This window comes from Lepidochelys kempii, chromosome 3, assembly GCF_965140265.1.
Source record: "Lepidochelys kempii isolate rLepKem1 chromosome 3, rLepKem1.hap2, whole genome shotgun sequence".
In the NCBI taxonomy this organism is placed as follows: Eukaryota; Metazoa; Chordata; order Testudines; family Cheloniidae; genus Lepidochelys; species Lepidochelys kempii.
Genome location: NC_133258.1, coordinates 167,041,088 through 167,054,291, shown reverse-complemented (window position 1 = coordinate 167,054,291; position 13,204 = coordinate 167,041,088). Strand labels below are relative to the sequence as shown.

The following is a 13,204-nucleotide window of genomic DNA, read 5'->3' as shown; positions in this document are numbered from 1 at the left end:
GGCCTTAATCACTAAACAATCCAAAAAATCCTCAGGTGACAAAGTCCATAATTCTACTCCAACAGCTCATACTTTACTCCAGTTCTTCTGCCACACCCAGAGCTCCTTCTCTGTCAGTGTGCTCCACCCGAAGCCTCCAGTCCCAGACCTTTCTGACAGGAGCTCAGCCCTCTAGCCCTGGCTTCCTTCACTTTCAGGGTCTCTCTTGTGCTGAGGGAGAAGGCAGTCTATCCGCTGCTCTCCTCCAGAGAGCTCCTGCCAATTGGCTGGAAGAGAGGGGAGCCCTGATCCACCACAGCATTCCTAATCCTGGGCCCTTAAAAGAACAGTCCTGACGTTTTCCCCCCCCCCCCCATCCAGCTCCTAATTCTATAGGGTGGCTTCCTCTCTTCTGCTACCAAGCCATTTCCTTGGCCTTTGTTCTGTCCAACTCCCTGGAACAGTGTCTTCTGGCCCCTCTACGCTTACAGGGCCAGTACATCCTGTTGAAGACTTTCATATTAACTATTCTCAGTGTACAAGTCAAAGAGATTCTTCCAACTGCAGCTGGTGTTAGAAAACCAAGGTGAGCTCTGTCTGCCTCCGAAGCTGATTCTGCCATCAGGACCTAGCTGACTGCTGTCTGCAATGCACAAGGCAAAATAGAATTGTGGTCACAATCCCACAGTTATATTGAATTGGCAGTGCTAACAAAATTAAATAACTTGTTTTATTCACTGAAGCATGCAGATTTGACTCAAAGATATAGGGACTCGGTGTTAAATTGCATTTTAGGTAGCTCCCTTTTTCACCATGATCACACTTACTGGAGGGCTTTCCCGTCTTGGCTCCAGATACCATAACAACCATTTGTAGCCTAGGGACACCCCTTCCTAAGCATTGTTTTGGCTGGCAGTCTGAAAAAAAGGTGAGTGAAAAATGAAAACTGCAACTTATATTTTTACGATCTCTTCCTTTACAATAATGGCGAGAACATACCAATGCCTTTTAAATTAATATAACAAGAATGGCTAGAGACAGGAAACCCAGGAGTCTGTACAAGGAAGCAGTGCTCCACATTTGAATCAGTGAGAGAAGCTGGGTCAAGTTCTATTGGAAAATGCTGCTTCTTAATCCAACATTGGTTTAGCTATGAATATGGTAGATCATTTACTGCATGTTTTGTCAAGTACTATTAGAACTTTCCTTTAAACAGTTGTGACAGCCTCCAGCTGTGCCCCATTTGCTCTCCCACTCAGTTGCTAATTAGTTTTTTCTTTATCACCAGTGGTGGCCCAGACTGTCTGCTTCCTCATGGGAGGGGATGTGCCAATTATGGTACGTCTACACTGCAGCTGGGAGCATAGGTGCCGATTCCACGGATCCTCTGGGGCTCAAGCACCCACTGGAAAAAAAAAAAAAAAAAGGAAGTGCTCCACGCCCACAGGGCTGGATTAATCTTTTGTGGGTCCTGCGTGCCCAGACCATGGCCCCGCCCCCTGCTCTGCCCCGAGGACCTGCCCCCACTCAAGCTCTTCCCCTGGAGGCTCCGCCTGCCGCTTGCATTGGGGTCAGGGGGTGGAGAGTGTTGTACCAATAAAATAAAAACCAGCAGGATCTTAAAGGGAAAAAGGCAAAATACCACATTTATTGTGAATACAGAAAGAATCATAGTAAGCAGTTAGTTACAGCTGTAACATTCCATTCAATCTCTTATTTATTCACACATTCATTCATACACACACACACACAGGTTCTGCAAGGTTGTCATCATAGTTACCAGCCTTAGAGTTGTTCATGCCAAGCCACTGGCCAGGTGGCCTGGACATGAGGAGGGAGCAGGGCCTTGTCAGATGCTCATCTGATGCTCCTGGGAGTTGGTTTGCAGAATCAGACCTTGAAGTTCTCACTTTTTAGAGTCTATTTTTATAGGAATTTCTTCCTATGCTAGTCTATGGGAATTGCTTCATCATGCTGTTGCTGAATCAATCAGCAGATAGCACATTCCTGACGGCTCCATGCTGCTAGATGTTATCTTGTTCTTTGGTTCTCCCATTCTTGAGGCTGTTGAGTGGATTCCAGTCTGCCCTCCGGGGGGTGGGGTGGGGGGCTCCTCTGGTTATTTCCACTTGACGCCTTCTTGACGTCCTTCAGCCGATGGACACTGGGTTCTTAGGCTGGCACCTCCCTGATCATTCAGTTATTATCCACACCAAGCATCCATCCACATCCATCCTCTATCTCTATTTTAATCACAATTGTTAATACAACAAAAGGGCGGGCAGTCTCTGGGTGCTGTTTCTGTTAGAGTATTGCTTTGAGTCTCTCTCTCTGTGAATTGCTTTGAGAACAGACTCTGTCTTAGAATGTACTAACGCAATTAGCAGCTTGCAAGTTTCACACACAGAGGGAGAGAAACAGTACCAAAAACCAAGAGACCTCTTAATTAGTAATACCCTGGAATTGAAACTATGGGGAATCAAACTCATTTGTGATTTTAATACAGAACTTCTTTCATATGATCCAACAAAGGAGCACTCACCAGCAAAAACAAAGGTCATCGCCTGGGTAGACAGAATGGTGCTAGCAGAGCTTGAGCGAGTGTGATAAAAATAGCAGGGTGGACGTTGGAGGTCGAGTGGGGACTTGGGCTAGCCATCCCACTTCAGGCTGTCAAGCCCACCCCACCCCCAGGTCTAAACTGCCACCCAAGACACAATGTCCACACTGCTGTTTTTAGCATGCTAATGCAACAAGTGTGTCTACCAGGGCTGGGAAGCTCACTCCCAGCTGCAGTGTAGACTTAGCCCTAAGGGTATGTCTGCACTACAGTCTGAGGTGTGGCCGCGGTATGAGACCCAAGCTACCTTTATCTGCACTAACAGCTAAAAAGAGCAGTGTAGCTGCAGGGCTATGGGATTCAGGGTGGGCTATCAATGCACATGTGTACCCAGGGTCCCTAGACTGACTGTCTAGTCCACATTGAAGTTTGTGCTGCCATGTCTACACTGCTATTTTAGCCATGCTAGGGCTATCCTTGCTGCAATCATGCCTTGGACTGCATTGTAAACATTCCCTTAGGAAGTTCCATGAGGTTCAGCTCTGAGCTCTGGAGGGTCGGGCCTACCCTGGCAAAATTTAAGATCCGTGATTTACGATCACTGCAGCTTCACCAGTGGTGGCAGCAGTGCAGACTCAGCATATTCAAGGCTCAAGTGCTTTAACCAGCCTCCGAGTAGAGTTATGAGGTGGTCTGAATATCCAAGCCCTGCTACCCCCAGTGAAGGTGCATCAGTGGTGAAAGAGAGGTTCTAAACTGGCCAGGGTGGCTGCATGTGAGCCATCACCCCATCCAGGGGGAAGGGTTCTCTGTCTCATGCAAAAGCCAGGGGCACAGCCCCAAGATCGCATGCATCTCAGGAAGTCTGTGCAGCAGGGCAGCTTTGCTATAATTTGGGCTCTTACCACTGAGTGCTTGTTGACTAGCCACACCTGTGTCAGCAAATTTGGAGGAGATGGTGGTATGTAGAGCAGTCACACTACAGCCCGTATCCTCAAAAAGCAGCATTTGCAGAATCTGGGGAAGGATGATGCCATTTGGGCTCCTCCTTTGTGTATCTGTCACCCCCTCAATACAAAGGAGCACATGTGCATGGAACGGACAATAACATGTCTATTGACTGAACTTGCTGCTGGGATATAACAATGAAATGGGAGCCCAAGGGTTAATTGCCCTCACTGTTAAAAGTGTGCCTTATTTCTATTCAATTTGTTTAGGGTCAGCTTCCAACCATTGAATCTAGTTATGCCATTTCCTGCTAGATTACAGAGCTGTCTAGTATCAGCAATCTCTTCTCCCTGTAGCCTGTGGTCATGTCACCTCTTAACCTTCTCTTGGAGAAACTAGATTGAGATTTTAGTCTCACTGTAAGGCAGGTTTTGGAGATCTGGAATTATTCTTGTGGGTATTTTTACTGATCCCTTTCCAATTTGTCAACATCCTTTTTGAAGCAAGGACCACAGAACTGGAGACAGTAGTGCAGTAAAAGTTTCTCTAATACCACCACCCTACCCCAACTTGTTATATACCCTTGTATGCATTCAAGGATCATGTTCTCACTCTTAGCCACAGTACGGCCCTGGGAGCTCCTGTTCAACAGATTACCTACCATGACCCCTAAATCCTTTTCAGAGTAACTGCTTGTAAATGTAGTCCCTCATTTTTTAATTGTGACCTCAATTCTGTGTTCCTAGATGGAGGACCTTGCATTTGGCTGAATTATGTTGTTCAAATGAGCCTATCTTAACAAGTGATCCAGGTTGGTCTACATAACTGACCTGTCCCCGTCATTTACCCTGTACCAGTTGTGTGTGTCATCTGCAAATTTTACCAGCAGGGATTTCATATTTTCTTCCAGATAATTGATAATTATCTGGAATAGCATTGGGCTTAGAAGAGATCCATGGAGGTACCTCACAAGATGATGATTCTTTATTTAAAATTAGTTTTTGAGATTTATCAGTTAACCAGTTTTTAATCCATTTCATATGTGCTACATCGATTTTTGTATAGTGCTTTTTTTTTTAAAAAAATCAGACCATACAGAAATAAGGCAAATACGTACAGAAGCCTAGGTATATCATCATCAACATAGTTACCTTTGTCAGCCAAACTTGTAATCCCATCAAAACACAGTATCAAGGTGGTTTGACAAGACTTTTTTCCTCCCCCACATAGCACTATGTTGGTTGGCCTTAATTATGCTACCATCTTCTAATTATTTAGTGATGGCTTAGACTAACTGGTGTATAATTATCTGAGTTGTCCCATTTACTCTTTTTAAATATTGGCACAATATTAACTTTTTTCCAGTCCTTTCAAATTTCCCTAGTATTCCAAAATTTATCAAAAATCAATATTAATGGTTCAGTGAGCACCTCTGCCAATTCTTTCAATACTCTTGGGTGCAAGTTGGCTGTTCCTGCCAATTTAAAAATGTTTAATATTCAAATAATATCCACGGGTCCTACAAATGCCTATCACAACATGTGGTGTACTTCATCCAGTGCACTAAATGCCCCAATAACTATGTGGGTGAAATGAGACAATCACTATATTATTGAATTAATTCACACAGGAAAATGATAAAAGACAAAAACACCACATCACCTGTGGGTGAACATTTTTCACAAAGTGATCTCTCCATTTCTGACCTCTCGGTCCTCATCCTAAAAGGAAAACAGCAAAACACCTTCAAAAGATGAGCCTGGGAGCTGAAATTCATAATTTTGCTAGACACTAAAAATCATGGACTGGATTTATGGCTTATTACAACAATCTATAACCCACTAACAACCCCCCAACAGCTGCCTTCTCCCCTTTTTCCCCCCCAGAAGGTGTTAACAAGGCACTTCAACTTGAATGGTCCCTTGAAATATGTTGTTTACTTACGTGAAACAATCTGTTCCATTTGTATTTAGACGTGACATTCCGAGTACATTTCCCATCCCGGTCCTAAAGAAGAGCTCTGTGTAAGCTCAAAAGCTTGTCTCTCTCACTAACAAAAATTGGTCCACTAAAGATATTACCTCATCCACCTTGTCTGTCTAATATTCAAACTGACAGGTATTTCCAAGGAGTGTTTCAAAAATTCAGTTAATAATGTTTAAGAATGTTATTAAATAAGCATTTTCTAGTGATCTCTTAAGATTTTAGAGCCAGTTATCTTTGAGGTTCCATGGAACATCACAGCCCCACTCTCATGAGCAGGTCTTAATCACATCAGCCAGCTAGCTAGGTATGAAAATAGAGATGAAACAGAAATGCATGAAGAACCAGAATGGATTCAGTTGTCAATTTATGCAGGGTTGGGGCTGAAGACCCCTAAAGGGGTGCATCTACACAGGGATATTAGTAACAGGGCCCCTTCCCAGGAACAGCGAGTAGCGTGTTCTCTCCTTTGAACCTGCAATGGTTGAAGCCATGCTGACCTTTTCAGGGTCACACATTTTCCCTACAATTGGGCTCTGTGAAGGAGCACCTGCCCCACACTGGACTCAAAGGGGTTAAGAGAGCCCTTGGGTGGCTTCTCCCGAGAGGGGCTGCAAGGAGCAGCCAATCAGGGCTGGGCTGGCCCGGCCCATATAAAAAAGGGCTGCAGAGCAGAGCAGCTTCAGTCACTCCCTGGAGCTTGAGGAGGGAAGACCAGCTGCCTTGCAGGCTGAAGGCAGCAAACACCATGGACAGAGCAGTGCTGCAGGCAGAGACCCAGAGGGCTAAAGACAGCTCCTGGAGGGCTGCAGGCTGAGGCCCTGAGGCAAGGGCAAAGAGGGTGCTGGGGCCTCAGGGAAGTGGCCCAGGGAGATATACTGAGGAGTCGGAGGGGAAGCAGCAAGTGCTGGCCACGCACAGGGTCCCTGGGCAGGCCTGGATCTCTCTCCTCCCTCACCACTGAGGAAGTGGCCAGACATTGGGTTGCAGTTGCCACTGAGGGCAGTGGCTGGACCGTTGGACTGCAGTACATTCCTCCAGAACGGGGGGAGCACAGAGTGCGACAAAGCTGGAGGGCTGTGTCATGAAGAGTATGTCACGGTCCTTGGAGGGATGTGGTTCCAGGAATGGAGGAGGTGACGGGCAGAGCATCACCAGGGCAAAGCACACTGGTTACCAGAGCTTATTCCCATATTGGCCGTGAGGAGGCGCTGGAGTGGTGAGTGGATCCCGTTACAAGCTCTCAGTGTTTGTCAGGCTCTTACAGGTATTCGTTTTTACCTCCAACTCATGGTCCCAGCATTGTGGCCACCAGGCTTAAGATGGACATGAAGCCATGGCTCCCTTTAAAAGAAGCCTACACTCAATGAGATGGAGAGGTAGCAGTTGAGAAATGCATTGCTGGGCACTGACTTTGTCTCTCCTATAAATGGGTTAAATGCACTATATTTACAGCATTCTGAGCCCTCATCAGCTTGGGGTGGCAGATGAAAAGAACCAGGGAGTGAGAGAGAAACAAACTTGGGACTGGAAATTGAATCCCGTGTCTCTTGCATCCCAGTATCACCACTGAACCAGCCACAGAAAGGACTATGTTTTTGAGTCAGTTTCACACTGTACATGATTTGTTGCCATATTCCTTTATAAGCTTAACGTGTGTGTGTGTGCACACGTGTCACTCAAGTCACCTTTGTTGTTTTCTGCCTCAGCTGAAATTCTTGGTGTTTGCTAAGCCAGGAATCCACCAGACAAATTAATAGATCACCAGAAAAGCGAAGTACAAGATTATCAGAGTCCTGAGAGGTAAAAATTTATTTATATCTGATCAGCATGTTATGATATGGTCACACCTGCTCATACAGCTGACGTTCTCATAGCCAAAGAGGGATTTTTTTTGTCCTTTTTAAAATACATTTTTTTCCAGCAGGAAGGAACTTTGTTTTTTTGTTTTAAACCCCAAACATTTTCATATTAAGCAGGAATTAAAAACAATGGCTTTTTTCAACACATTAGAACAGGGCTGGTCAGCACTGGATCTCATAGTGCTTTAAATTCAGCTTTCACGTTTCCGCTCACCCCCTTTTTTCTATACACTTTTTTCACAGAAAAACACAAACAAAACCCAGAAGGGAAATGAAGAGGTAGCCATAACTACAACCATTGCACTGTTCTACCGATTATGCAAGATGCCTCAGTGTACTCCAAAGAGTTCCATTTTTCTGTTACCTATTACTGTGTACAATATTATTTGTTAAAACGTTAACTTAACAGCACTAAAAATGACACTTGGTAAGTGCTACTGTTAAGAGATATAGTCCAGGGCCACGGAATGTATGGTGCAGCTTATACTGCTTTGCCTAGCTGAAGTTGTTTAAAATTAGAGCGCTTCACACATCAGAAACATACAAAATGGCAACACTTTCTAGGAAAAAACTGAATTCCCATCTTTCTAGCTTGAAGGCAGTCCATGGCTTACTTAGGGCCCAGATTCTGTATTCTTTACATGCTCTGAACTTCCATCACCTTCAAGGAGGATTTTAGATGTAGAAAGAATGCATGGCTTGGCTCTACAATCTTTGGGCCAAATTCTGCAGTCCTTAGTCCAGCAAAGCTTCCAATGAATGTAAAGAAAGTTCTGCTGGAGAAAGGAGTTGCAGAAGTTGCTCTTCCTCTTCCCACCTTTTTATTTTGTTAGTTCAAAAATCAGTTCTGACCCAGAAAGACATGTCTCCAGAAACAGCAACGATCTATAATTTTAAATAAATACTGAAATACAGTAATAACATATATGCACTAACTAAAACCCAAACTGCACTGGGAGCAGAAACACAATTTTGCTACTTGATGTTTCCATGGTAACCACAGTGGACATTTAGTACTACCTTACCCTTCCACATCAAACAAAAATATCAACGATGAAGGGTTAAAACCATGGAATCGTGAAAAATCAACTTTATTTTGTCACACTTAAACAAAAAGAGTCACCTGTTAGTCTCTGTAAAGAAACATCTCTTTTGGTATCTGTATCTAAATTACTGAAAAATGTCTTGGTTGTTGCAAAGATTTGATAAAAATATCCAAGGAAGAAATAAGTAAAATAAATCCAAGTGTGACCAGCCCTTTGCAAAATCCCTTTTAGTAACTAACTACAAGTGTTTCCATTCACTCTGACCATACACAACAAAACGCAGATACACATCAGGGAGAGGGAAAATTCAGAGAGACTAACGTTAACAATATGGCATCAAGAAAACTAAATTTCGTTGTACAAAATAAACACCTTTTTGATATAAGTTTAAAGGAAATCAACTCACTTTAACACAACAGATGTTCAATGTATAATTGTTTTATTACCCAATGGTAAAATAAAAAGTTTAACTGTAAAATGCATAGACTCCTTACTTTTAAAGATTTTTCTCTGTATCACAGCCATGTAGCCTACAGTTGTACACAATAAAAATAAGACAATTCAGCAATGTTAATAATGTGTGCAGACCTTGCAACTCAAGTACAGGTTGTTTTTCTTTTTTAATTTTGCTTTTCCAACTGTTTTAAAAACAATTAAATGTAAAAATTAACACACATGCAATTTTGCAAAATACCACATTTTCTTTCATATGGCTGCATTATTTCCAAACAGTACAGTACCTTCATTCGTACAGTTACTTTATTCCATCTGATTTTGTTATATCAGCACAAAATAGTTCAGGCCAACTACCAAAAAACCAAACCCCAAACCTTAACCCCCAAACAGTTTTGCAATTTGGAAATCCCAGATTTAAGTAGCTTTGGTCCCAAGGTAAATTTTATGCCAAGGTAAAGTGGACCAGTCTAATACCTGCCACACACAGTATTCGGTATTTTTATTGTTTTCTACAAACAGATGTAAAGGTTCACAGCACTTGTGGCAATGAGGGGAGGGAAAAAACCAAAAAAAGACAGTTCGCTCCATCTTTTTGTGAATAATGAATACCACCCCAACAGTAGTTATATTTTAGATGCAGTAAGTTGCACCTTATTTCTGATGACTTCTAGAAGAGAAAGATTTATTTATTTATTTTAACTGAGAAACACAAATAAAAGCCTGGCTTTTTAAATATGACTAAAGCAGCTTAAAAAAACCCTCTTTCAAGACAAATCATGACTGAAAGAGTTGGTCGAACGGTTTGTAAGTTACAAGAGGACCTATACGGAAAGGATAGTCACAAAAGGGAAAAAAACAGCGGTTCCATAATTTGTGAATGGTACAATGTTAATCTTTTATGGGATCCAAAAAGCAGCAACTCTGAACTACTAAGCTATATTGTTTGTTCACAAAGTGGTTATTAACCAATTTAAAAAGATGTACGATCTAAAACATGGAACCAACATTTGCAATTTTAAAAAAATTCTCTTTAGTTCTTCCTCATGTTCTAAAGTAGTAGAGAAATTAACAGTTCCACAATCTGTATAATTAAATGTCCTGCAGATATTTTCACCCTGCATTGTTTTAGATATTCCCCCACAATACTGCTCCTTACACCATCAATTCAAAGTTGTATTAATTATACTGCAACTTGGCAGGTACTTTTACCATTAAATTAAATTTTCTACTAGATGCATCTTTCTCTCCAGAGAAAACTGTTCTAAACAGAAACCCCCTGGGTAGCTTGCAGCAAAGTGTCCGCTACTGCTATGATCACGAACCAGGTGCAGGTAACTGAACTATCACTCAAAGGAGTTGCATATTTTACAAGATAGCCTGCTAATCTCCAAACAGTCTAGACCAGCAGGGTATTTAATTACCATATTTCCTATATATTACCTATATTTTATATGTTTTTTTCCCTTAATAAAAAAAATCCTTTTAACACTCCTGTTTTATTCTCCTTCATAAACTAGCATCTAAGTCCACGATGGGATGGTACTTCTACTCAGAATTCCTAACAGCAGTGTCTTTCCAATGTCACCTAATTCAACCATGCACGACACACTCTCTTCACATCTTCCAGTGCAGATAGGAGAGAACCAATCTAATGTGACTTAATCTCCCCATTGAAACTACAATCAGTGCCTTAAAACAAAAATATTTTGCAATATTAAAAAAAAGGGAACAGGTTGAATAACAAACAAACGAACTGGGTAAATCATATGCCCATCTCAGCACACTACTGCTCACTCCTACTATTTCATTCGGCAGCATGTGAGTACGTAGTGTGTCACGCTAGGTCACTGGAAACAACATACTGCATTAGAAAAGCAATATACTCTTTGCATGCAGTATCAGGTTCATAATGAACAGTAGTTTGATGCATGCTACTGTTGTGCAACTTGCTTAGTCACAATCTTCCCTTTCTATATCAACCCCTTCAACTTATTTTGTTTTGAATTGGGAACGTTGGAATGTGGGTAACAACCACATAGTTCCAACCAAATCATATGTTAGTAAGACAAATAAAAACAGTCTGCCACTTGCACTCTGCAGATCATTTCCAGTACACTCTTGTTCAGACCTGGCCTGCTATTTACGGCCACATTTATGATGGTTGGTATTGAACTTCCCTCCTGAAATATGGCAGATGAAATGCATTGCTTACTTCAGTTATAGTTTAACAAGAATGGATTGAAGCGTAAAGGAAAATTCTCATGTTCCAAACTGGCCTCCCTGTGCAGTATTTTGTTTGATTTTGTTCTTACACTACAATTCAGCTCAGTGTGTAGGGGGTGTGTGGGTGTTAGTTATCAGGAAGTTTGAGTTTGAAAACTGCAGCTTATACTGAACACTAAGCTAAACGTTAACACTGTCTTCTGCATTTCACCTGTAGTGGTATCGTAATAGTCCATGAGGTATTTCAGTTGATCTTCTATAATGCATCATTTTGTTATCAGCCACGAAAATTCACATCTTTCCCTTTTTTTGGTTTTCCCCCAAAAAGCAAAAGGAAAAATATGAAGCTATGTTTTGTATTTTTATTCTGTACATTACTTATCAAAACTGGTTCTCATGAGCTTAAGGAAAAACAGGGAATCTATACCACAAACTCAACATATACAACTACTGTTGGCTTACTTTGCTCTCAGTAAAGTTACAATCCATGAAAGATAATACACCATAGTAACTCTAACTTCTGACTACATGTTCTGTACTTATAAAGAGTAATGGTATTCTAGGAATAGTTCTTTTTTATCTCTGTAATCACATGAACATGATGCCAACTAAACCTGTCAGAAGTGAGAACCCACAGCGCTGACTTCCCATCAAAAGATTTGTAAGCCAGACATAGGAAAATCTGTTTTGTGCCAGGCTGCCTTTTAATTCTTCTTTTAGTCAGACTGACACTTTCAGCATGGTGGCAGGTTAATACTGCTCTCTGTATAGTTATTCCTTCCCCCCCACCCCCCCAACAAATAGGTTGAACATTTTCCTATAGCTTTAGGCCAGCACTTATACCCACTTTTTTTTTTAAAAGACACCAGCTTCCTAATATTCTTCCTAAGCAAAATATTGATGATTTGGCATTGATTTGCTTAAACCCTGCCACAAATGTATTTAGTGCTGTTGCAACAAATGGAAAAAAGGTCTCTAAGCTATAACACCGTCATATTGGCTAAAGTTTGGTATCCAACACAGAAGGGCAGCAGGAAGAGTTAATGCCTCTTAAAATTCCAAGTTGCTATAGATAAAGCTTGCTTTTTCCTGTAAGCTATATACCTTTCCTTCACTGTATTTTCATCTTTAAAAGTGCATTTTGCAAAAAGACAATCAATTTATGGAACACATTTTAAACACAAAAGGGAACTAATCAAGTGATGTGACTTTTTAAAGTTCCCTCACAAGAAGGAATACACTGGAACATGGAACTCAATGGTAATGGGCTGATTTATCAGGTGCACATCATTTTTAAACACATTATGATACTGAAACACCTTTCTGAGCACTGTTTTCTCCCAAAAAACATTGCCGACACTGGCTGTCACTTGGGTGTTGTCCTTAGGAATGGTGTGTCTAATACAACAATGGCTGATCAAGGAGCAGTTAAGATACAGTAACCAGCTCTGCAGAATGTTTAACTGATCCCAGCAGTAAAACTTGAGTTTTTGCAAATGAAGGATCTCTAACCACACAACTTGTAGTGCAGACTACTGGAGAAACAAAATTGATGAATTTTCTGAGCTTTAACTACAATGCCGAGAAATACCTGCGGTGTTAGAACTTTTTTGTTGCAGCCTTTCTTCTACAGTGGTTGTACAATTGCACCTCTTGTCCAAATGCTGAATTTGCTTAAGAGTGTGGGGGGTATCCACCTTTTAAAAATATGGACAGTTCTTAAAATACATCAGGTCACGATATTACTGATCCTCACTTTTAGTGGAGTTTAAAATCTCCCCTAAGAGGGGTTAAAATCCATCCAGCATTTTCCTTTATTCTTGTATATTCACATTTGCACACAAACATGATGCAGATTTGCAAGAGCCTGGCTTCTCAAAGTGTCCTCAGGTCCCTTTCAACTTCTAAAATAGGCAATGATAAAAATACTGAAGGATGTAGTACCACATAACGCCCGACAAAAATGCAAGGGACTGTATGACAATTAGCCACAAGTTGTTGAGGGTCATCTCTCGGGAAATAGCCTTTGCTTGACCCTGAAGAGGAGGAAAAGCTCCTAGAAGACAAGAAATAGCATTGTTAATCCTTCTGCAATAGGAGCTATAGTTTACGAGTGCACTATTCTTTAGCAGCATTGCCTGTGCTGA

At 41.5% G+C, this 13,204-nt stretch overlaps 1 protein-coding gene across 6 annotated transcripts in view; it reads right to left on the bottom strand.

Annotated features, from left to right (window-relative positions):
- Positions 1-1,516: 1,516 nt before the first annotated feature.
- LPGAT1 (lysophosphatidylglycerol acyltransferase 1) overlaps positions 1,517-13,204 on the bottom strand; it is a 133,979-nt gene continuing 122,291 nt past the window's right edge. For 3 of the 6 annotated variants that reach the window (XM_073338978.1, XM_073338977.1, XM_073338976.1), the window contains one exon: positions 5,492-13,113. In XM_073338978.1, coding sequence (XP_073195079.1) covers positions 12,962-13,113 — 152 coding nt within the window. In that variant the 3' untranslated portion in view covers positions 5,492-12,961. Of the gene's footprint in view, positions 5,209-5,491; positions 13,114-13,204 lie in introns of those variants that run through there. The other 3 variants (XR_012158243.1, XR_012158244.1, XR_012158242.1) reach the window with 3 other exon arrangements.